Consider the following 13,896-nt stretch of genomic DNA (forward strand, 5'->3'; position numbering starts at 1 on the left):
GTAGAAACTTGTGTTATTTTTATGGTTCAGATCAACCAAGAATTGTTACATGTCAAATTAGTAAGGGGCGTTTTACACGTTTTCATTAACAAGTCACTTTTTAGTCATATCTACGAAACTATTTGCTTCATACAGGGTGTCCCACGACGAATGAAATCATGATAATGTCTACGTTTGGATTTTCGGATACGATCTTTTTAACCAGAATATTTTTATAAATGGCCGACTTCCGGTTCTACCGTAAGTTTGTTATTTCAAATAGAAGACCCTGTATATTAATACATTTTTGAAATCTACGTGAAATTTTGGTATACTTTTGTCTAAAAACGTTTTTAGAAAAATGCATACTTTTTGAGTTATTAATTTTTTTGTAAAAAATTGCAGACCCTTATAAACTATTTTTTTACGAGGACACCCTCAAAAATATGGAAATGATTTTCACTGGATTGCTTTTAGCAAGGTCAGACGTATTCGAATCTATTTTGAAAAAATTTTTATTTTACACAGGGTGTGTATAAAAAGTGTTCAAAGTTTAACTTCATAAATATCAAATTTTTCAATATTTTTAAATAGAACCACCCGTTTTTTTTTTATTTTAATGCATTCAGAGGTAAAAAATGTCAACATTCTTCGGAATTCGAGATATCAGAAACAGTGTAAATCTTCACAAACTTACTAGAATATAACCTTCCTCTATCTAACATATACACGTACAACAAACAGAACTTCTTGAGTAAACTTTCGCCAACTTTAATTGCTTTAGTTTCTAAATACCTTCTTCATCGTATTCTTAGTTCATACTCCAGGAAATAACCAGAGAATCAAAAATTTGATGAAAGTAAAAGTAATTATTTACTTAAGAATGGCAAATAACATTGTAGTTTCTCAATGATGAATATCATCACGTTTAAATGCTTATACGAGGGTGAATTTTTAACAACAATGTATACAATGCAGCTTTTGGTAATGAAGGAAAAGTATTTCCGGAATTTATTCAGAGAAGAACGTCGAGAAGTTTGTCCAAAATCAGGCGGATATCGTTAACTGCAATTCAATCGATTTTGAATGAAAAACAACTGAATACTTGAAGGAGATAATAGTCAAATCGATGTTTTCTCACGTAATTTATCATTTAATGACATTTTCTTGTCATTAAAACAAATGCCAACGATTTCCATCGCCTGAAGAAGCTCTTATAAATTCTCGAAACTATGTTAGTTTATCTTAATTTTTATACATACCCTGTATAAAATAAGAAATTTTTCAATATAGATTTAAATACGTTTGACCTTGATAAAAGCATTCGAACAGAAATTATTTTCATATTTTCAAGGGTGTCCTCGTAAAAAAATAATTTATAAGGTTCTGCAATTTTTTACAAAAAAATTAATAACTCAAAAAGCATGCATTTTTCGAAAAAAGTTTTCAGACAAAACTATACTAAAATTTTAGGTAAATTTCAAAAATGTATGAATATACAGGGTGATCTGTTCAAAAAAAACAAAGTTACAGTCGATTTCCGGTAGAACCGGAAGTCGGCCATCTTTGAAAATATTTTAGTTAAAAAGATCGTATCCGAAAACCCAAACGTAGAAATTTTCATGATTCTACTATAAACATTTTTCCATATACAGATAGTTTTAACTCGTCATGGGACATCTTGTATAATTTACCCATTTTCAATTATTGCATCCAGATATTTATACCTCGTAATTTTCGAAATTACCCCTGTATATATTAAAATAGAAAAAACCGGGTGGTTCTATTTAAAAAAAATAAAGAAATTTGATATTAATGAAGTTAAACTTTGAACACTTTTCATACGTACCTCGTATAAAATGAAACATTTTTTAACATAGATTCAAATACGTCTGACCTTGCTAAAAGCAATCGTACAGAAACTATTTCCATATCTTTAAGAATATCCTTATAAAAAAATAGTTTATAAAGGTCTGCAATTTTTTACAAAAAAATTAATAACCCAAAAAGTATGCATTTTTCGAAAAAAGTTTTCAGACAAAACTATACTAAAATTTTACGTAAATTTCAAAAATGTATGAATATACAGGGTGTTCTATTCAAAATAACGAAGTTACAGTCGACTTCCGGTATAACCGGAAGTCGGCCATCTTTAAAATTATTCTAGTTAAAAAGATCGTATCCGAAAGCCCAAACGTAGACATTATCATGATTTCATTCGTCGTGGGACACCCTGTATGAAGCAAATAGTTTCGTAGATATGACTAAAAAGTGACTTGTTAATGAAAACGTGTAAAACGCCCCTTACTAATTTGACATGTAACAATTCTTGGTTGATCTGAACCATAAAAATAACACAAGTTTCTACTAGTCTACTACTAAGGTAAAAATGAAGTATTACCTCCGAAAATTTGAAATTAAACTTGAATAACCCTGACCTCCAAAATATACCCTATTCCGGTATATTATTATTACTCTTAGAGGTAAAAACTACCCCTTAATTCAAAAAATCAATAAAATTATAAGTATAAGCATTTAATGAGTAGAAACATACTTTTAAAAGTTGTTTAATCCTTAAATGTAGTATTTATGATTTTTGAACCCTTTTTAATCTATTTCATCCCTTATAAAGCACCCCCGATTAATATAAAATAAAAAAATATTATTTAATCACTTTATGGTAATTTATTTATTTTTATATATTTATATATGTACTTATTTATTTTAAATGGACATATTTTTATTTGTTTTGCCTTGAATATTTTGTATTTTCAATTTTAGACCCCTATAAATCATCCCCTATTTCGGAAAAAATTTAAAAATATATTTACAGATCTACTTATAAAATTTTTTGGTTTATTTATTTATTTATTGACATTTTTTCATCTTTTTTAACTTGAATATTATGTATTTCAAATTTCTAACCCCTATAAATCATCCCTTATGACAAAAAAAATATTTACATCTCCGATACATACTCCGAAATTAAAAAAAATGTTTTTTGACCATATCTCGGTTAATTTTCAAGCAAATTAGTCGTTCGAAACGCAGATTTATAGAGAATTTTATATACTATGAGTTTATTAAGGTTTTAAATTCCTTTAGCCCTTTATTTTTTCTAGGCGAACGTGTAAAGGGTTCCCAAAATGATATCGGTCATACGTTAGGGTACGATTTGTAAGGTTATATCTCCGTTGTTTTAGAAGCTACAAAAAATTCGGAAAAATCAAAATATTTGTTAAGAAAAACGCTAAATTTTTGTTCCTTGTCAATTTTTATGTATATCCTATAGTTTATTAGAAATTTTGGAAAAAAAGAGAAACTTTAAAAAATTTCAAAAATGATTTTTCGATTTTAAACATAATTTTTTTCGAAATTATGCGTTCTAAATGGTTCAAAATCTCGGGAAATTGTTATTAGTATGTGAGTAAAATATGTAATCACTAAATTATATATTTATTGCGATTTGGGCACTACTGCTAAGGGTGAAATTGAACTTTCTTTCTACAAAAAAAGTATAAATTGATTTTATTTCGACCATAACTTTTTTTGCTTTTAGTCTAGAAAGTTCTACTCTATCTCATTTTAAAGCTTTTTAAAAGTACTTTGAAAAATGTTATATACGATTACATCGAAAATTCGACCGTTTTTCCGTTATTCAACGTTGAATTTCAAAAAAAAAATTCGTTCGATAAAAACATTCAATTTTCAATAAATCATAACTTTGTTTGTATTATACCTAAGGCAAATTTGAAAGCAACAATCTTTTGTTTTTTTATAAACTTCATTTTTGTATCTCACACTTTTTCTAATAAAACCAAAATTATTTGAGTTATTAATGAAAAATCGATAAAAAACGTGGTTTTTTTCAAAAAATCTTTCGATTGCGCATAACTAAAAAACTATTAATTTGTCAAAAAAAATACTGAGAACATTTTTTGTTCAAAATTTCGATTGCTATCAATTTCCGCGGTTATTTTCAACATAAAAAATTTCCCCCCTTAGTTGGGATGGAACTCACCCCTAGAGCAAAAGCAGATTTTCTTTTTTGACGTATTCCCTACATGCTGTCAAAATTTTATCAAAACCACTGCAGGTACATGGAAATAGGAGATGAAAAACTTGGTATCCCGGACGTATTTAACGATGTGAAACATTTTATAGCATCTATACCCACTTTAGATACAAATACTACAATTTAATTATCATATTTATGCGAAATTTTGACAAACGACATCGTAAAAAGGCGGAAACTACGAAAATAATCAACCAGAAGCTAAACAACTGTCTTATACGATATTTTCCAAATTACATATTTTTTTTTCAAATCACCCATTCTTATCTTTGCGCTTTTACGTCAGCGAAATTTAAAGTTACGGTGAAATTCTGAAATATCCGAGTCAATTGACAAGAGTCGGGTTGACATGTACCCCGGCATGATATTCGATTAAGAGAAATAATGGCCTCGGGTCGAGCGAGTCTAGTGGAGATAGGAAAACCGCAGACGAGAACTGGATGGGAAATTAAAATCACACACGAAATTCTAGCACTTATTATCTGATGAAATTTTATTTCCCTTGCAGACGTCATTCGTTCCGGTCCATTGGTTTAATGAAAGTATTAAGAAAATGCACCAAAGGAACAAAAACAAAGTAAACGGTTTCTTTGTATTGAAAGAACGCACTGACAGCTCAATATCGACGATTCTTTTTCCTTCAAATCGAAATATTTAAGCATAATGCACTTCAAATGTAAAACATCTTCCAAACTACAAAATAAATCTTCCGCAACAATCTTCATCTCATAGTTCTGACGTTCTTCATCTTGGTAAATGCATTTCTGTCTCTATAATTTGCTCAGTTTGTTGTTAATCTGACATCCCACGAAACCAGTTCAAAATAGGGTGTCTCACAGTCCAATTTTCACCACAACTGTCCGCCTAGTATACCCTAGTGTACTGATAACCACTTTAAAGTTGTTTTGTTTCTAGTGCTAGTATTTTTAGAGTTTGTTTACAGTGCTAGCTCAGGCATGCATTCAATAACCTTCAAGGCGTTCAATACCGTTTGGATATCGTAGAAACTCTGCCTGAAAAATGGTAAATGATTAGCCCCTGGTAGCTTCAAAATCTTCTAGTATTGAATACTCCTTTCTAGCAAGGTTTCTAACCAAGGTTTCTCTTGAGCAACTTTGCCTAGAAAATGGTAAATGCTTCCCCTGATGGTATATGATGGTATTTCGATCTAAAAATGCCTAAATCAGCTCTTTACGCTAGGTCGAACCATCTGTTTACCAGATATAGTTCCACCTAGGAAAAAATCTTTATCGACCCATGAATAGCCGTCTTTGGCTACCCATTTCTATTGGAATGTTTATATTTATCAATCTATGCATGTAAATCTAGTTATTTCAGATTGAATGGCTTCAATTTTATTGCCTGGATTAGCCCGTGGTAGCTTCAAAATGCTTCTTACAAAATCTATCTTCTAGTATTGAGTATTTCTTTCTAGCAAGGTTTCTAACCAAGGTTTCTCTTGAGCAACTTTGCCTAGAAAATGGTAAATGGTTCCCCTGATGGTATATGATGGTATTTCGATCTAAAAATGCCTAAATCAGCTCTTTACGCTAGGTCGAACCATCTGTTTACCAGATATAGTTCCACCTAGGAAAAAATCTTTATCGACCCATGAATAGCCGTCTTTGGCTACCCATTTCTATTGGAATGTTTATATTTATCAATCTATGCATGTAAATCTAGTTATTTCAGATTGAATGGCTTCAATTTTATTGTCTGGATTAGCCCGTGGTAGCTTCAAAATGCCTCTTACAAAATCTATCTTCTAGTATTGAGTATTTCTTTCTAGCAAGGTTTCTAACCAAGGTTTTTCTTGAGCAGCTCTGCCTAGAAAATGGTAAATGTTTCCCCTGATGGTATGTCGAGCTTTGATTTTGATCCATAAATGCCTCATTCAGTTTTTCAGCTCATGTTGTTGTAGAAATGTAGTATTTCTTTCGACCACGACGAATATTTTTCTAAAATTCCATATTTCGATAAAAAGATTCATAAAAAAAATCCAATTTTCATGGATATGAAAAGTAAACACTCATTTTCAATCCAAAGGGAATCAGATACTTTCTTAGGAAAGTCAAACCTCGTTAAAGTGAGGGCCTATCAGAAAATTCAATTCCAATTTATACAGAACCGTATCTAGGATCATTCGAAATACATTTTGATATAATTTAGAAACTTACATTTTGTTTTTTAATCTCCAAAATTCAAGTTCAATGTGAAACTTTACAATGTTTAGGAAGATCCATTCAAAACAAACGATTTTTCGAATACAACTTCTCAAAAAAAATCTATACTGATCTAAAATCATCGGACATTGAAAATGTCGTCAACAAATCGATACACGCCTCAATGTTTGCTGACATAGACCACCAAATTACTCATATTTATAGTGAAAACATTATGAATATTGTACACTATCAGTCAAAACGTTTGATCGCTAAAATTTGATTTGATTATTAAAAAGAGAAGATTTGTAAAAAGAACGTCGAAACTAATATAGAGCTAACTTCACGTAAAACGGTTTAGTGATGTTACAATCTAATTGATCTGTGAATATTTCACTAGTTCTTACCTCTGAATGCTGTAAATGTATAGCTTGAAACCTGTCATCACTGCTGTAAGTGGTTAAACCGACAGTGAGAAGGTGGTAATCTTTCCTCCGTATCCAAGATACCTGAAATTGATTTAATAATTGATATAAACACAATTTTAATCGTCGTTTTCGAATTTATTTATATAAAAATGAATTTCTGTTCGTTAGGCTCGCTAAAATTTGAGAACGGCTGGATCGATTTGTTTAATTTTGGTCTTGAATTGTTTGTGGAAGTCCAGAGAAGGTTTAGACGTTGATTAATATGTAAAAATGCATGTACAAGGAAGGAATGTCTTGATTTCGCGTTACTGATGGAATTACCGTTCGATTTCAAACGTTTACTTATTTCCGGTACGTCTGGACATTGCGATAACTATAAATAAATCGCAAGGCCGGTCGTTAGAAGTGTGCGGAATCAACTGTTTCGCGTTTGGACGATTATACTCTATCAAAAAGTTTTAAAATGTTTAACAGACTGTATTTCAACTGTGTTTTTGTCAATATGAAATTAAAATCTCATAAATAGCCCGTAGTTCAGGAAAATTACATTTTTTAATTGAGCAACGTCATATGTAATTAATATAAAGTCAAATTTGATCGTCCTTTTCGAATTTATATATATAAAAATGAATTTCTGTTCGTTAGACTCGCTAAAATTTGAGCACGGCTGGATCGATTTGTTTAATTTTGGTCTTGAATTGTTTGTGGAAGTCCAGAGAAGGTTTAGAACTTGATTAATATATAGAAATGCATGTATAAGGAAAGGATGTCTTGATTTCGCGTTACTGATGGAATTACCGTTCGATTTCAAACGTTTACTTATTTCCGGTACGTCTGGACATTGCGATAACTATAAATAAATCGCAAGGCCGGTCGTTAGAAGTTTGCGGAATCAATTTTTTCGCGATTGGATGATTTTACTTTATCAGAATGTTTTTATCGTATGTAATTGTTTTGTTTTAAGTTTATTTTATACAAAAGTTTAGGTATATATCGATTGATTAGTAGTTAATGAATTTTCTTCGAGGATATCACGCGCGTTTGATGAAATTTGTAATCTATAACTGAATTTTACGGTTATTGTGTGTTTATTCAAAGTGTGGTATTGCCGCATCGAGTACGAATTTGCATTCGATCAATAATTTGGTCAGTTAACATGCTCGTTTAAATAAATCAGTACAAATCCAAAAAAACACGACGGATTCATCTGGATCACGATAATTTTAGTTTATCACTACCGCATAGACGATTATTCATCCTATAGATAATCGCTTTTATGTTTTTTTAAATAAAATAAATGCCAACCGTATTTCTTAATATAAATTATCTCGAAATGTATTTTTTAGCACGAAATTTCATCTCGAGAAAGTTAACTAAGTGAAAAAGTAAAATATGTCTTCAAAAATTTGTGGTTGGTTAAGATAATCCCTAAAAAAAGTTTTGGACGATATTTATTAGAAAAGTATGATAATTAGCAGAAGTTTTGATGTAAATTTTCAAAAAAATTCGCTAAAATTGTCAATCAAACCGTTCAGAAGATGAAGTAACGCGTTGAGCGCGAAAAAATTGAAGAAAATAACGCTTTAAGTAAAATCGTTATCAAAACGCGCGTCAAACAGTGTAATTATGAATGTTGGTGTGAACAGTGTGTTCATAAACGTTATTAGACGTGTAATATCCAATCGACGACCTAACCACGCGACTATCGAAGCGTTTTTATTATAAAGAAATGAAATAACATATAAACTTACCATCCCATCGCCAATATTATTTATTATACATGGTACTAAAGCTGTAGATCCCGTTTGGGATGTTACGATTGTGTTGTTTTCGGTGACGAAATGAACAGGCGGATTTTCCAATGGTGGAAACGACGCGCTCAATTCATTGAATTCGTTTAAATCGATTTCTTCTAATCTAGAATCTACGTCGATTTCTGAAACAAACGAAAATAATTTTGGATTTTTTTTTATTCAATATGAAATCACATGATTGATTACAATCATTTTTAGTACGAGATTATACTGGAAACTGATCCCCCGTGGACTGTTTTCGATTTTGAAATTTCGAATATTTAATACTTCAATATGTCACGATTTGGTTAAAGTGCTGACGAGAATATTAATGAAATTATAGGATGAAATGTACCAAAAAATATCGGTTAGAGTGAAAAATTTGTATGAAAAGCGTTTGTGGATATTTGCGATGATAGAAAATATCAATTTGATGCAAATCGGAAAGGATTGGGCTGTGAATATGAAAAGAAAATATGTTAAACTTTAAACACTTTTTATACACACCCTGTATAAAATAAGAAATTTCTCAATATAGATTCAAATACGGCTGACCTTGATAAAAGCAACCGAACAGAAATTATTTTCATATTTTTAAGGGTGTCCTCGTAAAAAAATAATTTATAAGGGGCTGCAATTTTCTATAAAAAAATAATAACTCGAAAAGTAAGCATTTTTCGAAAAAAGTTTTTAGACAAAACTATACTAAAATTTTACGTAGATTTCAAAAATGTATTAATATACAGGGTAGTCTATACAAAATAACGAAGTTACAGTTAATTTCCGGTAGAACCGGAAGTCGGCCATCTTTGAAAATATTCTAGTTAAAAAGATCGTATCCGAAAACCCAAAATTTGAGAATTTTCATTATTTTACTATAAGTATTTTGCCATATACAGATAGTTTTAACTCATCCAACTTTGAACAATTTTTATACACACCCTGTATAGAATAAGAAATTTTTCAATATAGATTTAAATACGTCTGACCTTGATAAAAACAACCGAACAGAAATTATTTTCATATCCTTAAGGGTGTCCTTGTAAAAAAATAATTTATAAGGATCTGTAATTTTTTACAAAAAAATTGATAACTCGAAAAGTAAGCATTTTTTGAAAAAAGTTTATAGACAAAACTATACTAAAATTTTACGTATATTTCAAAAATGTATGAATATACAGGGTGGTCTATACAAAATAACGAAGATATAGTCAATTTCCGGTAGAACCGGAAGTCGGCCATCTTTGAAAATATTCTAGTTAAAAAGATCGTATCCGAAAACCCAAAATTTGAGAATTTTCATTGTTTTACTATAAGTATTTTGCCATATACAGATAGTTTTAATTCATCCAACTTTGAACACTTTTTATACACACCCTGTATAGAATAAGAAATTTTTCAATATAGATTCAAATACGGCTAACCTTGATAAAAGCAACCGAACTGAAATTATTTTCATATTTTTAAGGGTGTCCTCGTAAAAAAATAATTTATAAGGGGCTGCAATTTTTTATAAAAAAATAATAACTCGAAAAGTAAGCATTTTTCGAAAAAAGTTTTTAGACAAAACTATACTAAAATTTTACGTAGATTTCAAAAATGTATTAATATACAGGGTAGTCTATACAAAATAACGAAGTTACAGTTAATTTCCGGTAGAACCGGAAGTCGGCCATCTTTGAAAATATTCTAGTTAAAAAGATCGTATCCGAAAACCCAAAATTTGAGAATTTTCATTATTTTACTATGAGTATTTTACCATATACAGATAGTTTTAACTCATCCAACTTTGAACACTTTTTATACACACCCTGTATAGTATAAGAAATTTTTCAATATAGATTTAAATACGTCTGACCTTGATAAACGCAACCGAACAGAAATTATTTTCATATTTTTAAGGGTGTCCTCGTAAAAAAATAATTTATAAGGGGCTAAAATTTTTTACAAAAAAATTTATAACTCGAAAAATAAGCATTTTTCGAAAAAAGTTTTTAGACAAAACTATACTAAAATTTTACGTAAATTTCAAAAATGTATGAATATACAGGGTAGTCTATACAAAATAACGAAGTTACAGCCAATTTCCGGTAGAACCGGAAGTCGGCCATCTTTGAAAATATTCTAGTTAAAAAGATCGTATCCGAAAACCCAAAATTTGAGAATTTTCATTATTTTACTATAAGTATTTTGCCATATACAGATAGTTTTAACTCATCCAACTTTGAACAATTTTTATACACACCCTGTATAGAATAAGAAATTTTTCAATATAGATTTAAATACGTCTGACCTTGATAAACGCAACCGAACAGAAATTATTTTCATATTTTTAAGGGTGTCCTCGTAAAAAAATAATTTATAAGGGGCTAAAATTTTTTACAAAAAAATTTATAACTCGAAAAATAAGCATTTTTCGAAAAAAGTTTTTAGACAAAACTATACTAAAATTTTACGTAAATTTCAAAAATGTATGAATATACAGGGTAGTCTATACAAAATAACGAAGTTACAGTCAATTTCCGGTAGAACCGGAAGTCGGCCATCTTTGAAAATATTCTAGTTAAAAAGATCGTATCCGAAAACCCAAAATTTGAGAATTTTCATTATTTTACTATAAGTATTTTGCCATATACAGATAGTTTTAACTCATCCAACTTTGAACAATTTTTATACACACCCTGTATAGAATAAGAAATTTTTCAATATAGATTCAAATACGGCTAACCTTGATAAAAGCAACCGAACAGAAATTATTTTCATATTTTTAAGGGTGTCCTGGTAAAAAAATAATTTATAAGGGGCTAAAATTTTTTACAAAAAAATTTATAACTCGAAAAATAAGCATTTTTCGAAAAAAGTTTTTAGACAAAACTATACTAAAATTTTACGTAGATTTCAAAAATGTATGAATATACAGGGTAGTCTATACAAAATAACGAAGTTACAGTCAATTTCCGGTAGAACCGGAAGTCGGCCATCTTTGAAAATATTCTAGTTAAAAAGATCGTATCCGAAAACCCAAAATTTGAGAATTTTCATTATTTTACTACAAGTATTCTGTCATATATAGAGATAGTTTTAACTCGTCGTGGGACAACCTGTATAATGTTATATAGTAGGAAAATTATAAGAGAAAACTGAATATAGATAAATATACTGGGAGTATCACACAAAAATGATTTAGTGATATTTCTTAACTGTTTTAGTTGAAAAAAATATTTTTCCAATCGAAATCTGGATGTTTAGAATTCGGAAAGTCTGTTAGTGAAAAGCTGAAATATTCGAAATGTGCCAATATTTGATCAACAGTCATTTCGTGATTTTTGAAATGTATACAATTTCGACCGGAAATAGCGGACGTTGATCGACGTAACGAATAAACGTGCAATACGTACAAAAATTGAAATTAAAATCAAACTTCAATTAAAACACGATTGATATGCGCTACATATAAATTTGACAATAATAATAACTTCTAATCATTCTATTCGGTATTAGATTCAAATCAATTTTCGTAAAAATAAGATATGCTGTGCTGACGAGACCTGAAAAAACCGAAACCGGTCTAAATTGAATCTTTACTTTTAATCATCACTCCAAAGGTCAACTCGAATAAATTGGCGTACATAGCCTTCACAATAAGACTTATTGAACGTCCCAACAGTCAAAATGGACATAAAAATCCCATAAATAATCATAAAAATGATTAAAATACAGTATCTAAGAGAAGGTATTAAAATCGAAGCTTTCAGTTTTAATTTCTTTACATTTTAGTATATCTAGTCAACTTTTCGAGTTGTTTATTCCATTGAATTTTAGTTTTCTCGTAATATCAGTTTCGAAAAACCGAAAATCAATCTCGTAACCGCTTTATAATCTGATCTAACTACGTTCAACTTGAAGCTCTGTATAATATATCGGTTGATGTAAGCTAGCAATTATCTCTAGTGCAATTTCCCATTCTAGCGAAACTACGAATTCAATTAAGGATCTGGGAACTAAAACAACTTTAAATAGATCGTTTTTAGAAGACATGATTTAATTATGAGAAAGTAGAAGTTTCCAAATTTATCAATTCCATTCAAAGTTTTATTTTTCTTAATAATCGTCTGACTGACACACAGATGGCGCTGCCACTGTCAAATCCATATGACGTTTACGAAGTACCAACTTTCAAAACACTATATGTCAAATTTCATGACGTTTCGATTGGTAATAAAAAAGTGACAGACATTTGAGTGAAACTACTTTTTGAGGGCGAAAACGAAATGACGTTTATGAAGTACGAGCTGTCAATAGACTATGTGTCAAATTTCATGACGTTTCGATTAGTAACAAAGAAGTGACAGACGTTTAAGTGAAGCTATTTTCGTTTTTTTAAGCAATTTAGTGTATTAACTTATCATTATTTTTTGATGAAAAAAAAAAACTGTACAAGCTCAGCAATATTCATTTATGTACAGACACCGATGATGGTAAACGTCTTGTGGTCATCCATTTGAGGTGGTTACCGCAGAAAACATCAAAAAATCAAATCAAAATGGGTGCCGCGTTTATCTACAGTCGGTCAAAAACAAACAACGTGTTGATGATTCCCAGCAGTGTTTGGTCGTGTTTACACGTAATAAATGAAATTTTTTGGGTAATGGATGAAATGTGGATCCATCGCTTCACTTAGGAATCAAAATGATCATCATCTGAGTGGACTAGAGTCGTTGAACCACGTCCAAAGCGTCCAAAAGCACAATATTCATCTGGGAAGGTTATGGCTTCAGTATTTTGGAATTTTGTTCACCGACCAATCTCCAAAATGGAAAAGCAATCAATAGCGAATACTACATAAAGTTATTGAAGGGTTTGAATGTAAAAATGAAGGAAAAACGTCGAAGTTTCACCAAGACAATACACCGATTCATAACAACGATGGTTAAATTGAACGAATTGCTTCCTCAACCACCGTATAGTCTAGATTTGGCTTCTAGTGACCACTGGCTGTTCTCTGATCGCGAAATAAAGTTCGCCGGTAAGAAATTCAGCTCAAAAAAAGAAGAAGCGATTGCTGAAACCTCCATAATTACCCAAATCATCTATCGATCTAACACGATTTTTATTTGAAAGATTACTTCATTGAAACCCTTATCAATGTGATAAAACGCGTTTTAATATGAATTCATCCACGCTCATTCATGTCTTATTTATCGAAGGATATTTTCATATCGTCTTATTTTCATAAAATAAACGCTCAGTTCAGATTAATAAAAAAAACCCTTAGAGTTTTCACCATCTGGCGAGATGCTCTAAATAAGTCTTCACCGCCGTTCTCCTGAATATTTTATGGCAGATTAAAATGTCAAGCGTTATTTTTTTGTGAATTACATCGACGCTAAAACAAAAAGAAATAATTTGAGGTTAGTTTCGTTTATTTTATTCCATTAACAACTATGACATAATGTGGG

At 30.3% G+C, this 13,896-nt stretch overlaps 1 protein-coding gene across 1 annotated transcript in view; it reads right to left on the reverse strand.

The window, feature by feature from the left end:
* Nucleotides 1-13,896, reverse strand: part of LOC130896609 (zwei Ig domain protein zig-8-like) — a 216,545-nt gene that overhangs the window by 43,709 nt on the left and 158,940 nt on the right. The window contains exons 3-4 of the mRNA XM_057804806.1: nucleotides 8,396-8,580; nucleotides 6,624-6,725 (exon numbers count right to left, since the gene is read on the reverse strand). Coding sequence (XP_057660789.1) covers nucleotides 6,624-6,725; nucleotides 8,396-8,580 — 287 coding nt within the window. The remainder of the gene's footprint in view (nucleotides 1-6,623; nucleotides 6,726-8,395; nucleotides 8,581-13,896) is intronic.

This window comes from Diorhabda carinulata, chromosome 7 (genome assembly GCF_026250575.1).
Source record: "Diorhabda carinulata isolate Delta chromosome 7, icDioCari1.1, whole genome shotgun sequence".
Classification (NCBI taxonomy): Eukaryota; Metazoa; Arthropoda; class Insecta; order Coleoptera; family Chrysomelidae; genus Diorhabda; species Diorhabda carinulata.